Source organism: Gymnogyps californianus, chromosome Z, assembly GCF_018139145.2.
Source record: "Gymnogyps californianus isolate 813 chromosome Z, ASM1813914v2, whole genome shotgun sequence".
NCBI lineage: Eukaryota > Metazoa > Chordata > Aves > Accipitriformes > Cathartidae > Gymnogyps > Gymnogyps californianus.
In genome coordinates, this window is record NC_059500.1 from 13446091 (window position 1) to 13471219 (window position 25129).

Here is a 25129-nt window from a genome sequence, read left to right on the forward strand (position 1 = left end):
CAAACCCTGCCTGCAATGCTCGTACCATATCCTGCTCGTCAGCTTGCCTCTTTTGTATAGAGACATGTCTAAGTCAACTCCTCTGTTCCTAATTCAGAGGCATTTCTATACCTTTGCTCATCCTCGTTGCCCTCTCTGAAACTTTTCCAGTTTTAACGTTACCTTCTCTGTGATGAGAGAACTACAAAAAGGTGTGGGAGAAACAGGGATTTACACAATTGCATTAATTATTCTTTTTGTTTTGCTCCCAATTTATTTCCTAGTAATTCTTAACATTTGGTTGGCACTGAACTGTCTTTCTTAATCTGCATGGTAACAGTCACCTCAGAAATGATAATTTTACACAGAAACCAGCACTGTTTTCCCACATGCATCACTTCTTACTTTTCTACGCTGAATTATATCTGCTTTTTTATTGCTCGGTTACTGTCTCACAGTATTGCCTTCTGCAGTTCTTCAAAGTCAGTCCCTGTCCTGCTGCCTTGAATAACTTCATAACATCAGCAAATGTTATCACCTCGTTGCTCACCCTTTTTTCCAGCTTACCTGTGACTATGTTAAGCAACTGAAATCTCAGCGTGTCAGGCTGCAGAACTCCACTGTTGACCTTCTTCAGTTCCACAGTGGAAGAATTTTACTATTTACTCCTACTGTTTGCTTCCTTTTCAGCCAGTATTTTATGCATTTATCACCTGCAGTCTCAACATTGCAAAGCAGCTTTTAGTAGGCAAATATCATAATTGTATCACAATCAAGAGACCACTTTTTTCAAGGGGATTCATCAAAAATGGATAAAAAACAAGGACTAGACAGGGAAACCTTTCCTATACAGTGTTCTTTAATTGTGTTGGTTCTTAAAAAAAATTAGAAAAACCCTCTACATATTAGGAGGTAAACTGAGACAGTTTATGTGACAAGGTGCTGAAAGTGAGTCAAAGAAAATCAAGTCATCCTGAAACAAATTTTCCAGAGAAAGACAAACTAATGTACACAAGAAAATGACTCTGTGACGATGGGTCTACTGAAAATAAACATAACCCTTTCTGTTGGCTACAGCCATACCCATGCTATATCCAGACTGTTGTCAAAATGCAGTCTGTCCTGATTTCGGCTGGGACAGAGTTAATTTTCTTCCTAGTAGCTGGTACAGTGCTGTATTTTCAATTTAGTATGAGAAGTTGCTAAGTAGTGCTTAGTTGCCCGGTGTGAGGACACAAAAGATAATCAAGGAGATGGATTTCACTAATAAAAATAATGTTTGGGTCAATTGATTCAAGAGACAAAACAAAACACCAGCAAGGCAGATCAACAGGTTAACACTGAGTATCTAATTCCTAAAGTAAAGCAACAGTAGGAAAGTTAATTGTCGCATTCCCTGCAGTGACACCTCATTAACAGGAATGGTTAGATCTTTCTGGGAAGAAAAGACCAATTTCAGTTGCCACTGAAGCTGGAGTACAATCTACTTCAGCTGTTTCTGGCTTGTTGCTCCTTACTCTGTTAGCTCACCCACTAATAATCCGTTGGCCTGCTTGCTTTTCTTTGGCACTTATTCATAGCCAGTCAACCACAGCAGTTTAACCATTTTCTGCTATTTCAACTTAGTGCACAGGTGTATGGCATCACTGAGAACTAATCTGATGCCCTCGGTGTATGAGACTTTTGTAAACAGCTCCTCCCACTTTCCAGATCACAGAAAACTCTTACAACTTTCCTACTGCTCTTTACTTTATTCTTTCAGGCAGTAAAGTTTCGCCACACTGCTAGAAGCTAATGCTAAGTATAGCCTTAGATTCAGAGATTGTCCATTGCCCTGAATCACGTACTGCCTCTTGTACATTCCGAGCATCCAGAAAGCAAGGTTTCTTCAAAGAATCTCTCATTTCTGGCATTCACACACTGACACGCTCAAATCATTAATAATTTCTGAGATTTTAAAAGCTACTCCAAGCTCTTCTTTCTCCTTTAAGACCATCAAAGCTAACAGTAAACATTCAGAGAGTTTTGCACTTCTGCTTCAAAAAAAATTTTAAGTAAAAAAAACTTCAGAATGCAGACGATGTTCAGAAACAACTGAAATATAAATTGGAAGCTTTGTGGCTGTCTCTCTTGGGAAAACCATGTTAGTCACTAGGCAGTGTGTGGAGTTCAAATGTGGTACACAGATGGAAAGTTTAATAGGTATCTTTAAGTACCATTAGATGATTTTACAGCTTGTCCCTGGCCAACAAGGGAAGTGGGCCATTAAAGATCTTGTGCTAAGAAAGAACCATCTGCCAAAGCCAGCAGAGGCTGGCTGGTTGAATTAGCGGCTGGAGTCTGCAGCTGAGAGTCCTCACGCTCATTTTTTTGTCTGTCTTAACCAGGAATTAACAACAGAAAGTTTAAAAAAGAAAGCAGTGTCCATTTTGCTCAGGAAAGGGTATTGGAAGTTCACACGGGAAGACAAACTAGTTGCCTTTTTGGGATCATATTCTGACAAATAGTTTCTAAGTCAAAACTTCAGTCCCAGGGGAACAGGATTGGTGGTGGAAGTTCACAGCTTTGAATTCCTATCTGGGTGACTAAATCTAGACCAGATGAATGTAGACATTATAGAAGAAAATCCTGGGGATACTTAGCAGCCAAACAAAGCCAAAATATAAACAAGAGAAAGATACTGTTCACTGCCATGTTATCCAAGAAGAAAATATTATGAAAATCAAAACATGGTTTTATATGAATTTTTGTTATAATTACTGAAGAAAAAAAAAAAGTCAAATTAATCTGTAACTAGTAAGCCTGATCTTCAATATCCTATACTCTTTGTAATCAGCCACACTACTGTGAAGGCAATTTTCAGTTTTAAATCATTCAAACTTTATCTGTGATTTGATTCACAGTCTGTGTTTCCACCCTATCTTTTTCTCTTTGCCTGCAAGACACTGGTCTATCATCCAAGAAATATTTTCTGAACAAGTAAGGGTGTATAACTAGCTACACTCAAGGAGGTTTTATAGAAACTGATTTTGTTTGCCACACCTTCTGTTATCCCTCCCCAGAGAGTCACCTGCCTGCGTCTCCCAGCACTGCTCCTGGCACTTCTGAATCGCTGACAGCTACGCCATCCCAAGGGGTTTTGAAAGAGGGGGGCTGCCATCCACCAGTTACAGCAAGGAACATTTTGGCAGGGTCTCTTTCGGGCTAGTTTGCCACCTATGATAATACCACAAAATTCCATTTAAAAGGTAGTTATAAGCACGTCAGAAATTGTAATACTTGTTCTAAGTGACCACATTATAAACATTGGTGGGTAGAACTGGAGGACTGCAATGCAGGGATGTGGGCTTTTAAGGAAGGAGGGGCAGGGAAGGTGAGGAGGGGAGTGACCTGCTGTGTGAGAGCATTGGGAATACAAAGAGCTCTGCCTTGGGACAGGTCAGGAGTCAGTCAAGAGCTTCTGTATCAAGATTAGCAGGCAAACCAACATGGGCACTGTTGTGGTGGGTATCTGCTACAGACTGCCTGCTCAGGAAAAAGAAGTAGATAAGGCCTTCTGCAAACAAGTGGAAGAAGTTTAACAGTCACAGCCTCTGGTCCTCAAGGAGAACTTTAACCCCCCTAATATCTGCTGGAAGGACAGTCCAGCAGGGCTCAAGCAATCTGGAAGACTTTTTGAGTGCATTGCAGCCTCCTGGCACAGGTAGTGGAGGAGCCAACATGGAAAGGTGCTCTGCCAGACCTGATACTTAATGAAGAAGGAAGAACTGGTGGGGGACGTGAAAGTCGCAGCTTTGGCTGCAGTGACCATGAGGTGGTGAAGGTCAGGATCCTAAGACAAGATAGGAGGGCAAAAATCAAGACCACAACCTTGGATTACACAAAAACACACTTCAACCTCTTCAGAGATCTGCTTGGAAGAATCCCATGGGATACAATCCTGTAGAGAAGAAGGGTCCAGCAGGGCTGGCCGATAATCAAGGATCACCTCCTCTGAGCTCAAGAAAGGTCTCTCCTGAAAATAGGAAATCAAGCAAATGTTGCAGAAGACCTGCATGGATGAGCAAGTTGCTCCTAACTGGAGTTGAATCTGGCAAGTTATGTGAACAGCAACCATGTACATAAACAGCAAAAGGAAAACTAGGGGGAATGTGGGTCTGCTCCCGAATGGGGCATGGGAACTGGTGACAAATGATACAGAAAGGACAAGGTACTCAGTGTCTTCTTGGACTCAGTCTTTACTAATAAGATCGGCCTTCAGAAATCCAAGGACCCTGAGACCAGAAGGAAAGTATGGAAAAAAGAAGAATGACCCTCAGTGGAGGAGGACTAGGTTAGGGAAAAGTTAAACAAACTGGACATGCATGGGGTCTGAAGGGATGCACCCACAACTGCCAAACTGTCTGTCAAGGCCACTCTTGATTACCTTTGAAAGGTCATGGTGACTGGGGGACATTCCTGGAAACTGAGAGAAAGCAAATATCACTCCTATCTTCAAGGGCAAGTGGGAAGATGTGGGGAACTCCAGGCCAGTCAGCCTCACCTCAGTCCCTGGGAAGGTGTTGGGAGAAAATCCTCCTGGAGGGCATTTCCAAATACATGAAGGACAAGAAGCTGATCGGGAGTAGTCAGCATGGATTTACAAGGGGAAACCACACTTGTCCACCCTGATGGCCTTTACAATGAGGTCACTAGCTAGGCAGATAATAAGGAGAGCAGTTGATGTTCTTTACCTTGACTCTAGTGAAGCCACTGTATCCCATAATGTCATCGTAGACAAGCTGACAAGTAGGGGTTAGATAAGTGGACAATAATGTGGATTGAAAACGGGCTGAACTACTGGGCCCAGAGGGTTGTTATCAGTGGCACAAAGTCCAGTTGGAGGCAAGTCACTAGCCGTGTACCTCAGGGCTCAATACTGGGGTGTGTAACGGATGCACTCGACCCCTTAACCAAACTAGCAGTAGTTTGGTACAGGCTCCAAAGGAGGTAAAGGCCTGAGCCGTAGCTGGGCCAAGAACTCCTCTAGGAAACCCACAAAGGAGCTGAGTGACACAGTGAGCATCGATGCATATGAGCTTAGAACACTGATCATGCAATTAACACATGAATAGTGGGTGCCCTTCCCAAGACTCATTTATCAAGGAACAAAGAAAGTCGTGGATTCAAGGAGCCTCATGCATACCTGTCCAATCGTATGCAATTTGACTACGAGCCAACCACTTTATTCCATAAATATGACAGCCTAAGTGAGCCTTCTTTGAGCTCTCCCTGCTAGGCAGCATAGCTGCATGGCAGTGATTCTCCCTTGAGCTGGGACACCTCTGAAGGTTGCTCCTTGAGGCAGAGAGACCTTTTACCAATGACAGATCTTTGGATGGCCCAATTTGAGTTCTCCCTGAACTGCAACTGGACTGCATGCCAGGTGACTCTCCCCTTGAGCAGGGACACCTCTCAAGGTTTGAGATTCCTTACCTGAGACTAAGAGAGCCTTCCTTGCCCAAGGCAGAGAGATCCCTTACTTGCAACAGATCCTCAGTAAGTGACTGATAGTATGCTGAATTAATACTAATGAAACATTACGAATCCATGTAGCTACTCAATATTATTACAAACTTTGTATACAGAATTCCATTAGACATAAACCGTTGTCCAAGTCTGAGGCTGAGATTGGACCTAGCCGCACCTAGGCTCCATAAGGAGTTTAGGAAGCAAGGGGATCCGCTCTGAACCTCGTGACTCAACAGGAGGGTCTCCCTTACCCTTTTGCATCTCCGGTGTCTGTGTGAATCATTCTAACTCAATTCTAACTCAATTTTCCTTTGTATGTTTCTTCCATGCAGTAATTAATAGAGTGAACCTTGCCATCGAACTTTGTTAAGTCGCACTTTTACAACATTATATTAAACCCCTTTTGCTAATACCTTTGACAGTGATTCTTGAAACGATCTCAATCACTCATCCATGACACGGGGCCAATACTGTTCAGTATTTTCATTAATGATCTGGATGATGGGTCAGAGTGCACCCTCAGGAAGTTTGCAGATGATACAAAGCTGGGAGGAGTGGCTGATGCACCAGAAGGGTTGTGCCGCTGTTCAGAGAAACCTCTACAGGCTGGAAAAACAGGCACAGAGGAATCTCATTAAGTTCAACATGGGTAAATGCGCAGTCCTGTCACCGGGGAGGAACAACCCAGGCACCAGTGCACTCTGGGGGCTGAGTGGCTGGAAACTAGCTTTGCTGAGAAGGACCTTTGGGTTCTGGCAGACTAAGCTGACCATGAGCCAGCCATACACCCTCACGGCAAAAAAGGCCAACAGTATCCTGGGCTGCATTAGGATGAGCATCGGCAGCAGGTCAAAAGAGATGATCCTTCCCTCTACTCTGCCCTGGTGAGGCTGCACCTGGAGCGCTGGGTCCAGTTCTGGGCTCCCCAGTGGAAGAAAGACATGGACTTAACTGAACTGAGTCCAGCACAGTGCCACAAAGATGATGAAGGGACTGGAACATGTCTCATATGAGGAGAGGCTGAGAGGTAGGACTCTTCACTCTAGTAAAGACTTGGGATCTTATCTATGCGTATAAATACCTGACGGAAGGGAACGAAGATGAGGGGGCAGATTCTTCTCTGTAGTGCCCACTGGCAGGACAAGAGGCAACTGGCACAAATTGAAAGACATGAAATACCATCTGACCACAAGAAAACGCTTTTTTGCTGTGGGGGTGGTCAAACACTGCAACAGGTTGCCCAGAAATATTGCGGAGTGTCCATCCATGGACTGGACAACCTGCTCTACATCACCCTCCTTTGAGCAGGGAGGTTGGACTAGATGATCTCAAGAGGTCTCTTCCAGCCTAAATTATTCTGTGATTCCATAATTCTGTCCAGTACAGCTCCAGGTGCCAGGATCAGGGCCAGAGTGCTCACTGTCTTACCATGCTGTACTCACAGCCTTTAAGGAACACCTTTACACTAGAGCTGCTAGGGAACTATTTAAACGTGACCACATTAGGAGGTGAGGAGGCCTGTTCCCATCTGCCAGCCTGGAGTTGTACTAGAGTTCTACTGTACACCTCCCATCTGGAGTTGTACTCCAACAGCTGTAGGAGTACTTTGACAGAGTAACTTATGGTAACACACCTAGACCAAACAGTTCAGAACATAGTCATCTTGACAGGTTCAGAGAGCAATTCCTTCCTCGACAGCAGGAAAGGAATGCACGTACACTTCCACTTCAGACCAACAGCACAGCCTGGAGAGTGGGAACAGATTCAGGGGTGCAGATAACTTACGTACATGCTCAGCAAGGTTTTTGTGTACCTTGGTGAAGGCAGAATATGACTCTGACACTGGACAGTTTGTTTTCTCATTGCTGGAAGAAGAGTGAAAGTTAGTTATCACTGGAAGAGTTTGTAAATGTCTATTTAGTAGTCCAAGGCCAGAAATTTAGCAGTTTACATTACCACAATATGTAACATGTAATAAGACTGAAAAGGAGTTGCTCAGTTTGAAAATGTACGACTCCAAAAGCCAAATTATTAGAAAAAATGGAGACTCTGAATTCTCTGAAGGAACAGTGCTTTAATGAGACCTCTAACTCCATGTGTGGCCTCCATAGCCATACATGCCCACGATGCTGAAAGGCAGGTACAGTTCATTAGCTGTTGCTATTTCAGGTGAGCTTTTGTGAGTTTGATTGCAGGATAAAGCAAGAGATGAAATAGCTTTCAAAGCTGGCTCTAATTTTTGGCAGGATCTCTGCAGCTGCCTGACACAGAACTCTGCCAAAGCAGAAATCCAGTTTTATTGTCCCTTGCTACATCCCCCCTAAACTAGGTTTGGTGCACTACAATGGTACTGATGTATGTCTGAGGATCCCACCTGTTGGAGAAATTTTCCCAGACCTTCAGGACAGCTTTTGCTAAGCAGCGAATACAGACTGCAGCTGGTGAAAAGAACTGGGCTTTTTTCTCTATTTCTCTATTTTGGCCTACACACTGTGAACTACTTCCAACAACAGAAATCATTAGCTTAATGCTCCCAGTTATGCCATATAGAATCAGTCTGCCTTAGAAAGGTTTTATAATAGATTCAGATTTTAGATTCAGAAATCTCATTGGAAGTCAATGACATTTGTCAGAGCCTGACTCTATTCCCCTCATATTTGAAAAACTCAACCTGATGACAAAAAATGTCAGGGGAAATTGCACTACCAACAAAACAAGATCCTGATACAACAAACATAACTATTGTAAATTAGCCCAATAAAAACTCACATAAAGAAAAGCCTGCTCAAAAAATCAAGGAAGGTGTCATTGTCACCAGCATTTACTCTGAGAATGGAAACATTTTTAAATTTTATTTAAAGAGGAACTGTTAAGACATATTTTAAATTGAATGAAAAGAAGTTTTGTGTGTGTTAACAGCTGAGCCCTCATAATAAGAGATATGCTAGGATAGGCTTGGGCAGATGACAGGAGAGATAACAAGGAAATCCTTCATTTTAGCTAAAGGCTACATTCCATGTGACAATTTTTAATCTTGAATATTTACATCATTGCTTGTTTTACTGTAAAGCTTCTCAGCTCATGTGCAAGCAGCTGCAGCTTCAAAATGAAGTCCTCAGTGTCCTGCAACCCAATTGTCTGCAGGAGGCATGGACTATGCAAAATTAAAACTTCATCACAATCCTGGTGGCAAATGTCCACATGACTGAATAAACCCAATTTCCTTGCATCAACAAGCTTCGGTTGTGTTTTTTCTCTTTTGCTGCTGTTGGTTTCTCAGAAGGCAATTAAATTACTGTACCATACCATTTCTTTTTAGTTTCTTGACACCTGTTGCTGTGCCTTGGGATAGTTACAAATGTTTGAGATCTCTGCAGCAAAAATATATACTGTTAGTTAACTGATAATCAACCAGCTCAAGTTACAACACAACCTGAATACTAAAACAAGCACTGATTTTTATTCAAAAATTTTGGGTCTGGATGTGACGTAAAGATTCTTTAAAATATGCCTGTCCAAAGACAATGTGTAAAGTATTTAAAGGAACTACAAGTGCAAATGAAAGACAAAATGGGCATAAAGTTTTCGATCCCTTTTTTTCACTTCAAAGGAGAACAGAAGGATGTATCTTCGGCCCAAACCTTCCAACTGCTCTTTTCTTCACCAGGAAAATTTATGGGCAGAAATTCTCAGTGCAATCCAAACCAGCAGAAAACTGAAATGAGCAGAACAGGGAGTCACCATGAAGATAAAACAGTGGGACTGCCATTTGTGAGACCCTCATTCTTGCCAGAATCCTGCAGATCAAAGGATGTTCTGACACCTCTGAGACAATCTCTACCATGTGGATTGCTGGAAGCTGGGAAATAGCACCTTCCCGTTTTCTTACACTCTTCTCCCATGGACATCCTCTATTGGGCTGGATGGACCCTTGCTTTGAACTTTACAGACTTTCTTCTGCAAATCATGTGCTCAAAAGCCATGGATCTGGAACCAAATATTCAAAAGACTGTAATCTTATAGGCCCTGAGTAAACAAACAGCTAGGCAAAACCTTCCTCTGTTTGATCTGCAATTTTAATTCCTCCAGAAACTCTGTCAAGCATTCTTGTGAAGGGCTAGAAATGCATGGGATTGGAGTCTTTCTAAAGCCTTCCAGTTTTCCTTTCCTTTACTCCAAATGTATACACAAAGCTAGGGGTTTAGGAACAGATCAAGAGTATTCTTGGAATCACCGACACTACCTGTTTCTGGAGCCACCAACAAACCACTGTGTAATCCAAGAAAAATCACTTCTACTCAGAATTTCCTATCTGAATAGCTACTCATACATTATGTAGACTACTTTGATTACCTGAGCTTTGGTCTCTTATTTGACAAATGAAATAGTAACATATACCTTGCTTTACAGGGCTCTTCAACAATTAGATCTTTAAAAAACAATACCAAAACAAAGCCCTAAAACTCCAAGAGAAAAGCAGCCATGGTATGCGACTAATTTTAAAGCACATAATTCTAAACAGATGTATTGTTTTAATACCCAAATACGCACTGGCACTTTTCTAAAAGACCTGATGTCATCCAGCATGTGGTTTGGAAGTGTCTCCATTGCCGAGTACTATAGCTTCAAGCTTTAGGGACTTGTCTATTAGATGGCTGAGTTCTTTCTATTAAGACTGATTAGAGCTGATGCTGTATGAACAACAATTACCATTATTTCAGCATGCTAATGTTGACAGTATACATTTATTGGTAAATTATAATGTTTCTCAGTTCAGCCGAACATCCGCTTCTTAAAAGAAAAGGTACTTCTTTCCATATCCAGATGAGAGTTTTGTCTTTCAAAGACACGCTGTTCGTTGTCCTCCCTTTCCCCTTCCAACTACTTTGATTATTCCCTTCTTGATCATCTCTGATTCCAGATGTCTCAGTAACCTTCTTTTTGTTTCTCATGAGTCAAAGTGCTACTGATTCACATTATGAGAAGGAAATACAAGCTTCCACTGTATATTTCAAGCATATGAAAGGGCAGAGCCCCCCGGTGTTCCTCAGATATGTGAGTCACTGTGAGATGGAAAGAAGAAAAAAATCCTCTGTGTCAGCACTGTCGGTAAAGCCTGTTTCACTCCGTACTGTGTTGCTGAGAAGCTCTGAGCATTTGTCAGCTCTTTTCTAATCTTCGACTTTGCTGTAAGTGGGTTTTTCTGCTCAGTCATACAAAACAGTCACCCACCAGGTACCATGGCCTGCATTTACCCACTATTCCAAGGATTCTAAGCATGGCTCAGAGGATTTTCCAAGTAAAGCAAAACTTTTGAAAAGGAAGACTCATGAAACACTACAGATCTGTGTTTTAGGAAATTCTTATATCCAGTTGCATGTGCTGGCACCAACTACTGTGGTGCATCATCTGGAGAGCGTCTTGTGTCAGTCTTCAGGGAAAATGGAACAATTTAGACCTTGACTTTGTGGTTTTCTCTACTTGAAAACAATTCTTTGAGGTTAAATGTGTAACCACAAGACTTTGGTTATACAAACAGTATCAAACACCGAAAATTATTTGATATTTCCACAGTCCATATGCTGCACATCTAAGTTTTGTGGCACATGGCCTACTATAACCAAAGAATTTTTACTGTAAGAGTTGTTCATCCCTGTGACACAGAGCTTACCACTCAGCCCAAGAATGACTGTCAGGCTGCAGGGCCTTTCTGTGGGGACCCTGTCATTAATGTGAGTTACAGCGTAACAACAGTTGTCTGGCATCTCACGGTGCACTGCTTAGGCACATGAAAGCTACATTAACCATCAATGGAGGAGAAGGGAAGTTTGTAGCTTTAATTAAGACAGCTTATGCAGTTCTGTCCACATGCTGGTAGAAGGTAAGAGTGAAGATAATTATTTCACATTACTTCTGTGACTCATCAGATCTCTTTGCAGTACAAGCGCTTGTCCTGTCACAGCTACATTGATAAGATCGGCCTTCATCTTTTGGCTTCAAATGCCAAAAGGCATATGCAGGATGCACATTTTGGTTCCTGTATCACTGCAAGCAGTTCTTGGACCGCGTTGGCTGATGGGTTCCAGTCAAAACTGCCCAGCTTACAGGGAAAAAAAGACAAACAGTTATACCAGCAGCTACATATGTTAAGAGGAGAATGAAGGAGAACATCAGTGAAATTCCAGCTTCTGTTGTCTATCTGCGCAATTCCAACAGTCAAATAGTAAGTAGAATTTTGCGGGGGTGACAGTGCTGCATACAGGTACCTTGGGGGAAGATGGGAGAGTTGATGGAGTTCTACAGTGCTTAAAAACCATGAACATGTAAAGTTGTACATGTCACACGTACAGCTACAGGACAGTTGTTTTAGGAGCAAGCAAGGAAGTCACGTACAAAGACAAGCTCACATGCACCAGTGGACTGAAAAACACAGCTCACAATTATCAAGGAAAAAAATCCTTTCACTTACCACCTACAGACATGCCTTGTGTTGGTCATGTTTACAGAAGTGTTTGCATTGCAGCTGTGGAAGGCCAGCAGCCAGTACTTAATGACTTCTGCTTGGATTTCTCCAGGATATTAACAAAGGTGTATGAAAGCATTTTATCCCCGCTTGGATAGATCCATAGAAGCACAGAGAGGAACAACCTACCAAAGCTTTTAATTCTTGTTTTAGTTTTCCTCAAGTCAGGCGGTCCTTCAGCATGTAACAGTTGGTAGTGTTAGAATCAGAGCACACATACACTCCGTTGAAGCATGGGGCATAAGCTGACAAGTATCCATTTTTGTTCTGTTGTTCAAGTGTTTTCAGTTACTTTATTTTCTACCACTCAGTGTGGATCTATACACACACAAATACACTTCAAAAACTTCTTCTGTGCTGCTGACTTTTTGCAGTTTCCATTAGCAAGGACACTGCAGAAAACATGTTTTGGGAGTATTACAGCACAACTGGCTAATACAAACAATTCTACGCTCAAAACCTATTTTTGAGAGGAAAACAATTATCCATACAAAAATCCCTTGCTCATTAAAGAAACATAAAATGAAGAAACACGTTTTACAGCAGTATCGCTAACTAATATTTGTGTACACTCCCAAACCATTTAATGAAGTATTTCTTGTTTTACCACTGTTGGATGCTAGCTGGTATCAGCAGCACGTGCCTGGTTTAACCAGATAAAAAGCAATGAGGCATATTATATGACGGTAAGACAAGACAAAGTAAGGTCCATTCTGGTTATACATGTTCTGATCAAAGATCCTGATGACCCTCAGTACACAAGTATAAGCAAAAATAAGAAGGATGCTTTATATTACCACTAAGTATGACTACTAAGCAAAATAACTGTATTGGCTTGAACATGGAGGAATTCTGATAACTGGTGTTCATACTGATTTGTATCATACTAGATTCACACCTGTGTAATAAAATAGGGTTTGATCCATTCATTTTAAGGTCACTGAATACGAACTGGTTGAATTATGATGTCTAATAAATAATTAGTGAGTTGTACATAAACACAAAGTTTTTGCAGGTACTCTCCAGTGTTAAAAAAAAAAGTTAAGATCATATGATTTAAAGGTCAACTTTAGACCCAGTCCCCACCTTATTAATCTCCATTTCCTTCTGCTAGGCCAATGCTAGGCTTGCTTCAGCTGAACAGAGACCACTGACTGTGAATCCTGTGTGGCAATGGTAGCTTTGTAGCTATGACAAAGGATACTAGCAAACTCTTCTCCATCACTGAGCCAATGACGATTTGAACCTGCTTTCAAGAGTAACTCAGCTTTTCCTGAATGTAGAAGATAACCAAGCTTAAATGTGTTCCATTTTAATGAATGGCTGAATGACTCTAACACAGTCTTGTGGAACAGAAACTACAAGCCTTTGTCCCCTCTGCTGAGGACAAAGGGACAGTGAACAAGCAGGAGGTTTGATCATACTGTAGAAAAGTTGTTCTAACAAAAACAATGTTGTCCTTAATGGTGCAGAGACTGGCCTCTGTTTTTTTCTTCTCCTCTACCTCCTAAGCAATCTTATATGTTTGTGTTCAGGGTTGCAACAATTTACATTTTTCAAAAAAAAAAAAAAAAAAAAAAAAGAGACTGTTGTCCTTCCTACTTTATGCCTGTTATCTGTTAAGGTACCAGGCCTCTCATCATCCTTAAGAATCAATACAGTAGAAGAAATACAGCTACGTTCTTCAAGATCACATCAGAGTCAAGATTTCAAGTTGTTTTCTTCAAGTGGCCCACATACCACAGAAATCATGAACCCAATGACCACAAAGTTAAAGGGGAGCCACTCTGAGACTCTGAAATAAACTAATAAACTCCCTTCAGAACCACCATCATCATCCCCAGCTTTCACTTTTTTTGGTATGGCCTTTTCCAATGTAAACACATGCAAACACACTCATGAAGAAAAGATAAAACATAAGATGCAGCCATGTAGACAAGGCCTAGTCATGTCACATGCAGCACTACCAGTGAGTGTTCAGCTGAAGACAGTGGTCAAATTAATCTGGTGCAGAAAAACCCAATTCTAGCAGGAGCCACGCTAAACAGCTTTTCTCTGGGAATAATTTTTCTTCCCATAATCTCTTGCTGACTTTTGCTTCTCCAAACATGTAAGCTCCTCAAGGCAAAGAACTTCTGCATAACTAGGCACAGAAATGTACTACTACAGTTTAAGTTTGATGGTTTTCTCTGCAGCATTATCAGGATGAACACTGTCCTTACAAATGTTTCAGGTTATCTGAATATGTCATTCTTGCTTTTGTGTTTAAAGAGTAAAGAATCATAGAACCATTTAGGTTGGTAAAGACCCTTAAGGTCATCAAGTCCAACCATAAACCCAACACTGCCAAGTCCACTAGTAAACCATGTCCCTAAGCGCCACGTCTACACATCTTTTAAATACCTCCAGGGATGATGACTCAACCACTTCCCTGGGCAGCCTGTTCCAGTGCTTGATAACCCTTTCGGTGAAGAAATTTTTCCTAATACCCAATCTAAACCTCCCCTGGCACAACTTGAGGTTGCTTCCTTTCGTCCTATCACTTGTTACCTGGGAAAAGAGACAGACACCCACCTTGCTACAACCTCCTTTCAGGTAGTTGTAGAGAGCTATAAGGTCTCCCCTGAGCCTCCTTTTCTCCAGACAAAATGGGGTTCTTTGTCTGGAGAAAAGGAGGCTCAGAGGAGAACTTATCGCTCCCTCAGCTGCTCCTCCCAGGACTTGTTCTCTAGACCCTTCACCAGCTTCGTTGCTCTTCTTTGGACGCACTCCAGCACCTCAATGTCTTTCTTCTAGTGAGGGGCCCAAAACTGAATACAGTACTCAAGGTGCAGCCTCACCAGTGCTGAGTACAGGGGGATGATCACTTCCCTAGTCCTGCTGGCCACACTATTTTGATACAAAGGTTCACACATGGCTTTTATCAACACAAGGGGGTTTTAACCACATATTTTTTAAGTATATATTTGACTTTCTTCAAAAAAAAAAAAAAATCTGTAAAAGACATGAGGACCTCATTTAAAAGAAACTAATGAGTTTCCCCTGTTAAGATTTCTAATTTTGCTCTATTTACATACTCCATGTGAATCTAGAAGGGCAAAATTCTATTCGAAAGAAGGTGGCCAAACTTAAAGGCAGTATTGGTGCATATACCTCTCGTTGAAGCAAAGATCTTGGCCTTGCTTTAGGCTTTCCAGAAGTTCCCTTAGAATCACATTACTGTAGCACTCCAGCTGTTCCACAGTGAAGTTAAACTGAGATTGTACTTTAAATAGGACTAAATAATTTTATTTTCATACCTCTATGACCACACTTTATTCTGATGATTGTTACCATACATCTGGGGCAGCTGAAGACCCCACTGACATACATCTCTTCCCTTGGCTAGATTCTGCATAAAACATGGCCCAAAAGTACCAGTGTTGTCCTCATAAGATTGACCTTAAGGATGAAAATACTTTGTGGGAGTAGGGACTGCCATGAATTTTCTACAATATTTCTGAGCTTAAATAAGAACTTAAATTTGGCAAAATAAACATAGGCAAAAAGTAGCCACTAAGACAGCTCATACTTGTGAATCGTATTTCATTTGGGTTCCAAAAAATGAACCAGCAAAGTCATTATGATCTGTAAATGCTATTCCTACACATATTCTGCTTTGCAGCATATCAGACAAATTCTGTTTTATAAGGTTTCAAATAAGGAGCTATTCTCCTTGTTCATCAGGGAAAGGAATGCACACAACACTGTGGAATGCAGACTACTCAGTTCACGCAATCCCACTTTCCAAGGCAAAGCATTTTCAAGGTATTGAATTTCCGACACTTTTGAGTTAGGCACAAGCTCAACCCCAGTATGCCATAGACTTAACACACTGTAGACATCAGCCATGCTGTGAAGGTAGCTAAAGAGAAGAGGTCACAAGTTCAGTTAGGGTAGAAGCTGTGGTTGTGGAGTTCCAGATCCTCCAAGAGACTAATTTAAAGTAATGTCTCACAGTGTATGCAGTCACAATGTGCTGGAGAGCTAAATTCCTCGAGAACAAGGGACCTGGCAACTACAGGACAGACCACTCCTGTTCCCATGTGGGACACCACTTCTTGCAGGTGTTCCATACTCCTTTCTTCCTCCCAAAGCAGTATCAGAGTGAGCAGAGATCCTGAAGTCTTTCAGCTTTTGCAGAGCCAGCTAACACATCCCTCTCCCCATAAGCTTTCCCTCCACCATTCATGCTACCACTTAAGTTTTCTTTTTTTTTTTTTTTAAGTTTCTGTAGCATGGAGAATGGAAGAAGAGACCTGCTGAGACCTGCTTTTCTATGTGTTAGTAAACATGCTTTTTAGCCCTTAATGATTGCCACAATACAGAAAACCTGGCATATGAGGCATCAGCCTTCTAATATGCATTCTCCAGGTGAGGCAGTAGTCCAAGTGCCAAATCATACCAGCAGTGCCAAATCATTCTCATGGAGAAGCAGAGAACGTACTAAAGAATTTACACTTACTTTCTATTGCACACATTTTCCATTATTATCAGAACTAGACTGAAAAATGGGTTAATTTATATGTCTGAGCTGGAAGCAGACCTATATGTTCCTCAGACTGCACATCTAGCATCAGATCAAGGGAGGACACTGGGGAAGACAGCTGGGAAGGATAGCTTTGGGAGCAGTCACCTATCAGTCAACAATGATTAGGCTTGAGGATTGTCTAGACTACTTCTAAGCTTCAGTCCCTATTCTTGTATATGCAGAATGCGTAGACTAATCAAGGCATTTTAGACACTAGACAAAAACAGGGAATCAAATTTCTCCAAAGTATAATCAGTCAGCAAGAAAGTAATGCAACACTGAGAAGGCCAGAGAGATAGCTATCTAGTAAACTGCATCACTCACCATACAGGTGGGGCCAACACAATTTTTATCAATCTTCTTTGATGGTTCTCTTGAAGTGTACTAGGTTTGTGGGTTGATTCATCTGCCAACTCAGTTTACACAGAAGCATCTGTTAGACCCTGAACCGCAGGAACAGGAAAAAGGGGAGAGGAGGAGGAAGCTCTGACATACGATCTAGTTGTAAAATATCTACCTGATATTTTGCAGGCACATATAGTTCAAGACACCAAACTTTCTAAGAGGATAGCTGTGCTGCTGCTATAACTGCTGTAACATACATATATATGCACACAATTCACAAAGTTTAATGACTAGAGGAAAGCTACAGCCATACAATAGTCTATGTCTTGCAGAATTTTCTTTATTTCATTGGCAAGAGATTAACTCAAAGCTCTTAGCAAGCACATCCATGCTGAAGGAGGGACCAAGGAAGGGCAGCAACAGTGAAAAGAAGATAAGCTTTACAAAACAAAATTCTTCTTTAGCCCAAATCCAGCATTGGCATGACAGGTCTAAAGATCAAGCAGAAAGGACTGTTTGGAATTTACAACAGTCTTCAGCTGGTAGCCTACAGCTACATGCATCCACCACTGGGTGACTGAATGACCAGTTAACAGCCAGCAATCTGACCCCTCCCTTCAGCCCCTGGCAAAGCTTAGTCTTAAAACGAAAGAAACCAACCAGCTGTAGAGATCGAACATTTTTTATTGCAGGGCGGGTGCGCATGAAGCAATGGCAATTCCTAGATGGTGCAACTGCAAGGGCTGCAAAGAATGAAGAGAAAGTATACGCAGCAAATGCCAGCAAACAACGCTTTGCCCACACCATGGGCACCTCCTCATACTTTGTAAGAGTAATAAGACAGGGACAGTTGTAAGACAAAGTCAATGATGTCAAACACTCTCTTCACAATACAGCCTGTAGAAATGTGGAGAGGCCTTTCCTCAGTAAAAGTACTTGAGGAGTCTCTGTTCACACCCACCAGTCAGCTGCTCCCCTGCCCCTGCAGAACAGTGCCCCAAGTGGTAACTGTTATTATCGGGTAGAGAACCAGAAAAATTCTGCCACAATATTACTAAGAAACAATTGAAAAAGTTTTGCTCTTGATTTAGTGGTCGTTTTGAATCACATCCACGAGGGCCCTCCAGAGTCTTGGTGTGCTTTTGTAGATGCATTGTGGTGACATATAGGGCTCCTCTTTTGGGAGTAGCGTCACACACATGCTCTGTGCAAAAACTCTGAAGCTGCCAGCTACCAAAATTTACTAGTTAAGCACAGACCAGGCAGTGTATTTCTAAAGATACACTACTTTTTCAGCCGAATTTCTATGTTTTAAACACTTTATGTTTTCATTTTGATCAGCCATAACTAGGCTATTTGATTACAGTAACTTAATAACCTTTGAAATCCTCCTCTACAAAAACTCTCATAGCTTAAAAGTGATTTTGTACTTCCATTAAATGCCAAATTGCAGCTTCTTAAACTGCTTAATCAGTTTCTAATCAATTTAGCTCTTGTTCCTGAAGCAGCCTGTCAGTGCTGAAATTAGAATTAAGAATCACAGGATAATTCAGGCTGGCACAGATTTTGGGAGGTCTACATCCCAGCTTTGTGCTTTACATAGCCATCAGATCAGATCAGGTTGCTCAGGGCTTTATCCAGCCCGGTCTTGAAAACCCTGAAGGATGGAGACAGCACAACCGCTCTGGGCCCCCTTTCAACTGCTTTGTTGTCCTCATTGGGAAAAGTTTTTCACTATGTCAAGTCAGAAAAGAAGTTCATGTTCTTGTTTATTTCAGCAGAACTCTCTGTCTTCTGACTGTCTTCTTATTTCAGACTATGGACCTGACCAAGAAATCACGTGGTGATGTTCTCTGGCCTGTGTTATGCTGGAGGTCAGATAAGAATAAATGAAATAATCCCCTGTGGCCTTAAATATCTGGATATCTTTCCCAGTGACTCTTACAACAGAAAAAAACATTCCATTCACTGAAAATCCAAACAAGACAGAATTACTCCCAACTTAAGGCTGCAATGAGGAGGAGAAAAAAACCTAAGACAACTGAATTTGTCTTGTTTGGGAATCAGGGCCTGAAGGGAGCACAGCAGTAGAGAGCTGCTTGCTGTCTTAGCTCCTTTTTTGACACTGCCCAAACACATACGGTGAAAGCTGACAATTGCAGTTCACCAAAAACTGCAGCTGTCCCAAGGATCTACCACTTCCCGCTCCAAATCATTTCTTCAGCCTGTTTACCAAAAAGCACAGAGATTAAAAAAAAAAAAAAAAGTGTGGGGGTGGGGAGGGAAGGTACTTTTGAGGCTATGGAGTATTTAAGTTGTCCATATGAGCCTGGGAAATACATGCCTTGAAAGGTGTTTAAATAGTGAGACTACTAGGTGCCTGGAAGAGCAACTAGTATTTAGTGAAGAAAAAGAGTTTACCCTAAAGCTAAATCAAACTGCAGCACAGTACAAAAATTCATGCTGGGGACTAATATGGGTAGCTTCACCAGAGTGGCCTGAGCAGGCATACAAAGTGAACTCTCCTCCATTCTGTTCCTGCATTCCCACTCAGTGAGGGCTGAGACAGGTCAGGGTGTATCTGTGGTTACATACAGAACTTGTTTCCAGAGCTGTCAGCCTCTTAGAAGCCTTAAATCCACTTAAAATGGATAAAGGAAATTGAGAATAATGGAAATAAGAACATGGACATAATCATGTCTAAAATCCTCTAACAGGCTGTAAGGCCATTTTACAAAGACAGTCCTTAAAGCTTTGCTATACAAAGAAGTGGTCCTAATATTCAGCACCTGTTTTTGTCACCTGCACACAATTCTTGACAGCTCTTCTGTTCCCATACCAGCTCCCTTTTCTCCTGCCAGCCAGTTCAGTATTAATAGGAGAGCAGCTGGAGGAAGAGGCTCTTTACCAGCAAATGAGTAGACCAGAATGACTGGAGAAAGCAGAGAGGAAATAGCATCAGGCCACAGGAAGTACAGAGACTGGTAAGTGGCCAGAGGTCATCGTGCGAAGGTAAACACCGAGAGGGTTAAATATAACATTCATAACAATTTATAACTCATCTGCATTTGTGATTTTTTTAAACAGAGGAACACCACCACCACCAAAAAAAAGCCCACAAAGCCTGGCTATCCCTATCTTGAAATGATCTTCCTTGAAAGTAGGTCCTCAATGAAAGCTGCGCTTAATCACAGTTCTTGAAATTCCTTTTTAGATGGTTTGCATGACATACGCCAAATGAAAGAGGACAAGTTTAATAGGATTAAGGTGACAAAAATGTGTTAAAGTTTCTGTGGACAGCTCCTATGAATCTCACTCCGGATCTCTTCACCAAACTCATTTGCTAAGGGAAAGGTCAGGTCAAATCCCATCCACTGGACATACACTTTTTCCAGTACAATTCTCTGCAGCCCATATGCTACAAAGATTCAAAGCAATAAATTAATCTCTTTAAGTTACAGCCACTCAATGTTTTAAAACTGTTGTACTGTTAGAAAGGACAAGCTAAGCCTGTTTTGTTTTCACATCTGAGTATATCATCTTTCAAGATCTATTTCAACTGCTTTGAAGAATGAACAATCGTCATTTTCACCGTCATTAATTTCCCTGAATGAAAATAGAGGTTTGCATTAGTACTAAGCCTATGGTGCATCTAACCAAAGGCTGCTGCAGAGCAGATAGGAACAAACAGTACCCAACACAGTAAAAAAGCTTCTCTCTCTGATGAATTGTGAAAAGCAAAACATGTAACAATATACATGCTGAGTGACTGCATTTCATTCAACAGCTTTATAAGCAGTACTCAGACATGCTGGCAGGTAGTACCATCTCCATTTTACAGACAGGGGATTGATGTGAAAATAAATCAGAAACATTCCCTTGAAAGAAAACTTACCCCGGAACAGACCCAAACTTCCCTTTGACCGTTCTGGGTGCCTAAGTAGGGACTTGCTGAGCAAAGAGGTACCCAGAACACCAAATTCAACGCAGTGTGCATCTGTTTCTGAGTTGTAAGATCTAAGGCCTCCCAAGCAATTTTACCAGCAGTTTCATACCACAAATTGGTGAATCAAGAAGATAAGTGTGCAGGTGACCACTATGAATTCTGCAACAAAGGCTAAAGAGGAGGGGAGAGTGGAATACGGATGCAAGTGCTGCTCTACGGAATAATGCTCCAAAGGGTATCTATAAAATCTCTTTATGGGACTGTCCAGTCATCTCAGTCTGTAATACAACCATGGTGCAGTCCACCCCTCCATGAAGGCTCAAGCAGACTGTTCCCCTTCCTTTGGGTAAATTCAGTGAGACGAAGATTTTTCACAGACATCAAGCATTCCTGTCCTGACTTGTATCAGAGTCCAGCCCCAATCTAGAGACCACAGATCCTTCCCCTTCCTCAGTTTCTTCAGATTTGATTTAATCTACAACAGCAGGAGCTGCAGGGACGAGAAAAAAAGAGTAGATTGGGGGTATTTACTGATTCAGTTCTTAGGCTTACAATAGGTAAGCCTTCACGATAAAAGTTCCTCCAGGTGTATCTTACTACAAACATGAGGGGAGAGCATCTAGAGCTGAAAGCTTGTGAGTTATAGATTATTTGTTGGTTCAGTAAAGCCCATCAGCATGCCAGTGTGTTACCTGCTCCCCATGCTTGCAGACAGACCACATTTTCTGCATATGCAAACTGCAAGAGCACAGAGCAATACTGGAATACTCCAAGATGGAAACTTGGTGGAACAAAAGCCTGCAGAAATACCAATGGAAGCAAAATCACATACTTCACTGCACCTTCAACCCACCTTCAGTTCCAAAAATCATTCACCCTGAAGAAACATAAAACAACAAATGCTTGAGAAATCAAACCCATTTCTCACTACACAAAATATATGGTACTGCTTCCTTTGAAATCCTCCTTCTTCCTGCTGTGCTGGCAAAGTCCAGATTAAAAGATATAGTTACTGCCTTCTTTCTACCTATTAGTGTAGAGAAGAAAAGTGATAGGAACTGGGAAACAAACCACAAGTTTGTCCAGACAAATAGCTGTCAAGGCCAAGAATAAGGTATTTCAAAGGTCAGGAAATACTGATAGATGCAGCCTCTTGATGTCTCATCTACCAATTAGCTGCAGGCCCTAGCTGCATATAAACTGCAAAATACCAGGCTGAACTAATTTTAACATATGAGCATTCTTCTTGTTTGTTACTTATCTGGGCAAAGTACTTATATAAAACATCTCACATTTCTTACAGCTAGCTCCCTGCTTTCCCACTTGCAAGAATTGAATCAGGACTCATTAACTAAAACTGCTAAAAGTTATGTAAGTACACTGACATGTCTAAGGTATAACATCCTGGTTTTTTTTATTACCTGCAGCCACAGCTAAAGATTTAGGCTGTCTACACTACACAATGCACTCTTCTGCAAAGTCCTCCTCATCCAGAGGGAAGTATGACAGCAAAGATACTTCCATCTACTTGCCCCACTCTTCAGGAAAACTAACTATAGTATTATAAAAGGAAAATTGTGCTGCCCTTAACAGCTCTCTCATCTGGGCTGTCTGGTTAAACCATAGCAAAGCTTGTTAGTTACATATAGTCTTAGAAACAGTAATTTGGAGAATAATTCACTTCCCAATTCATCAGTTTTGGATAGGAAGTCAAGAGAAGGTGGGAGGGCAGAGTTCACTGCATTCCACTGCCCCTCTCCACTGCCTTGTACTGCACATAGCTGTACACACTTCGAAAGGAGTATACCACTCTAATTAGGCTTTGCTTTCCATCCATTCTGTATCTGCCTAAGTGGCCAGGCAAAGTGCAAACTTGATTAGCTTTCAGCAAGCTAATAATGCAATGCTGATCACCCTTAGTGATTAACCTGAGAGGCTTACCAGCGACAAATGGCTAGAACGAAAACATTTTAGGCTAAAAAACCCCACCATATCTAGCAGCCATAGTCAACATTTCATACATTTCACACCATTCCTGCAAGACACCCTCCTCCTCTCCACCTGCTGTTTAAAGGCCTGAATTTCACAATCCCTAAAAATGAGGGTGGGAAGAGAACATGCTCAGTACACAGAATGAAAGGAAGTTTATGCTTTAGGACTTCTTCCTTGCACTTACCTACACTCGTAGGAAATATATCCTCATTGTTGATTTGCACCTCGATCCAGTCCATGAGAAGATTCATATATTGGGGTGCTGGCAACGCTGTGGGCTTCTTGTACTTCATGTCATCCTGCCACCGGTACTCATACTTAGGGCCTCCAGACATCACTGGGCAGGTCGTCTCTGTGCAGAACTCACAGATAGTTCCATAAATAAGGTTGATCCTATTGAAGAAGTCAACAACATGGACAGCCACCCAGTCATTTTGGTCTTCTCCACTGGGCAACTGCACAGCCGCTTTCAAGTCCACGCCTGAGTTCAGAGAGGCCTGCGCTCGTTTGTGAAGTTCAAACCTCTGGGTTCCAGGCTCAAACTTGCGTTTTGGGCGGAAAGTCTTATCTTTATTAAAGACTTGCTTGAGTGCTATGGACATGTCTGCTAATCTTCTGCTCTGCAGCAGCTGGCAGAAAAGCACGGCTGAGATTTAATGCAGGTATCTGAAAACAGTTGCTCCCTATCACAGGTCCTCCAGGCCCTGCTCTTTTTCTCAGAGAAGCTCGTATCAACTTCAGAGCAGTCTACTAGCTCTTCCTCCTGAAAGCCTTCCCAAAAGGCTTCATGTCCCTAAGGATATGGAAACAATATGCATTAGTGGTAAGCTCAAGTCTTGCCCTGTCAGTTTGTTACTGTTTTACCATCATTTTCTAGTAATTATGAGCTGAAAAGCAAATATATAACAAGCTAGCCTTAAAAACAGGCCAACACCTAACCTGATGAACATTTAAAAGAAAAAAAAAAAGCCTCATTTTTTAAAGTATTAAGGAATTAACTTCTCTGTCCTTTTAAATATCTACCCAAATAGAGGCTCTTAAATTATCATAAAGATGGGAATTTAATAAATCTTGTATAATCTTCCCATCTTTAGATCATTTTTAAACCAACCTTTTCATTCTGCTGCATTTTTACAGTGACTGCATACCATACATAATGTACAAATTTAGTAGACAAAATACTATATGACAATTTAGAAGTCTTATTTAACTGCTTCTAATGTGACCGATGGTGCCTCTAAGCATTCACCATAGCTTCAGTGCTATTCTCTGTAGGAAAAGAATCCCTGAGTAAGATTTTTCCATATTTGTTCTCTATTTTTAATTAACAAGCTCTTTGTTTTTGCAAACCTCATAGAACCTAGTTAGAGTGAAACCTGCAGTATTGCACAGAAATAATTCCTGTTTCCCACAGAACTGTAGAGAGATTGTTATTTTTCTTGACCCACCTTCAGGAATTCAGTAGTGGTCTTAATTTTCTATTGGATTGTGTAGAATGATTAGAAAGCAATGGTGAAGCTGCCGCTTTCTTTATAGCTCTATCTTCTCCACAGGGGAATACTTAGCATTGTCATTCTTACAAAAGGAAGAGCATAGACTTTGTGTTGTTCCATCTAATCTACTCTGGCAACAAAGAATGATTTTAACAGCCAGTCTGACTGAAAAAATAAATTACTGCACGAGAGTCTTGTTTGTTCTTATATATATGTGCAGAAGAGTACTATTATCAGTAAACGCAGGCAATTAGTAGGTGATAGGGCAGATAGGGGCTAACTCAGGCTTTTGTTTTCGTACTGAAGGTTTTATGATTGAAGACAGAGAGTAAACGCTTCATGCTGTGCATTAAGTTAAATAACACAACATGTTTTAAATTTGCACAGCCCTACAAAAATCCTACCCTATCAGTGGCTGATGAATTGTCATCACGGATTACGTACGCTCCATCGTTTCCCTTAACAGAAATCATGTCCATGAAAAATTTACTAGACTGTGTGAGGAAAGCACTAAATTCTTCTGAAGACAGTTGCCAAAAGCTTTGCTGAGGGGCAGAAAGGAAGAGAAAGAGGTGCTTCTTTTTTCTTAAGCACCACAAGAAAGCAACATGTACCTAAGCAAAGAGCAACCCGGTGTGCTAGACCCGTCCCCACACAATAGAACTGAAGTGCCATAAAAAATCCTCTCCCGAATAGCTGAAAGATTAGCATCCAGCCAATCTGCCAGCAAGCAGCAGCTAAACAAAACCAGCAGAGAAGTGCTTGTTCTT

The 25129-nt window shown here is 41.5% G+C and overlaps 1 protein-coding gene across 1 annotated transcript in view; it reads right to left on the bottom strand.

The window, feature by feature from the left end:
* Positions 1-23618, bottom strand: part of MOB3B (MOB kinase activator 3B) — a 61731-nt gene extending 38113 nt beyond the window's left edge. The window contains exon 1 of the mRNA XM_050913158.1: positions 23051-23618. Coding sequence (XP_050769115.1) covers positions 23051-23468 — 418 coding nt within the window. The 5' untranslated portion in view covers positions 23469-23618. The remainder of the gene's footprint in view (positions 1-23050) is intronic.
* Between the last annotated feature and the right edge of the window lie 1511 nt (positions 23619-25129).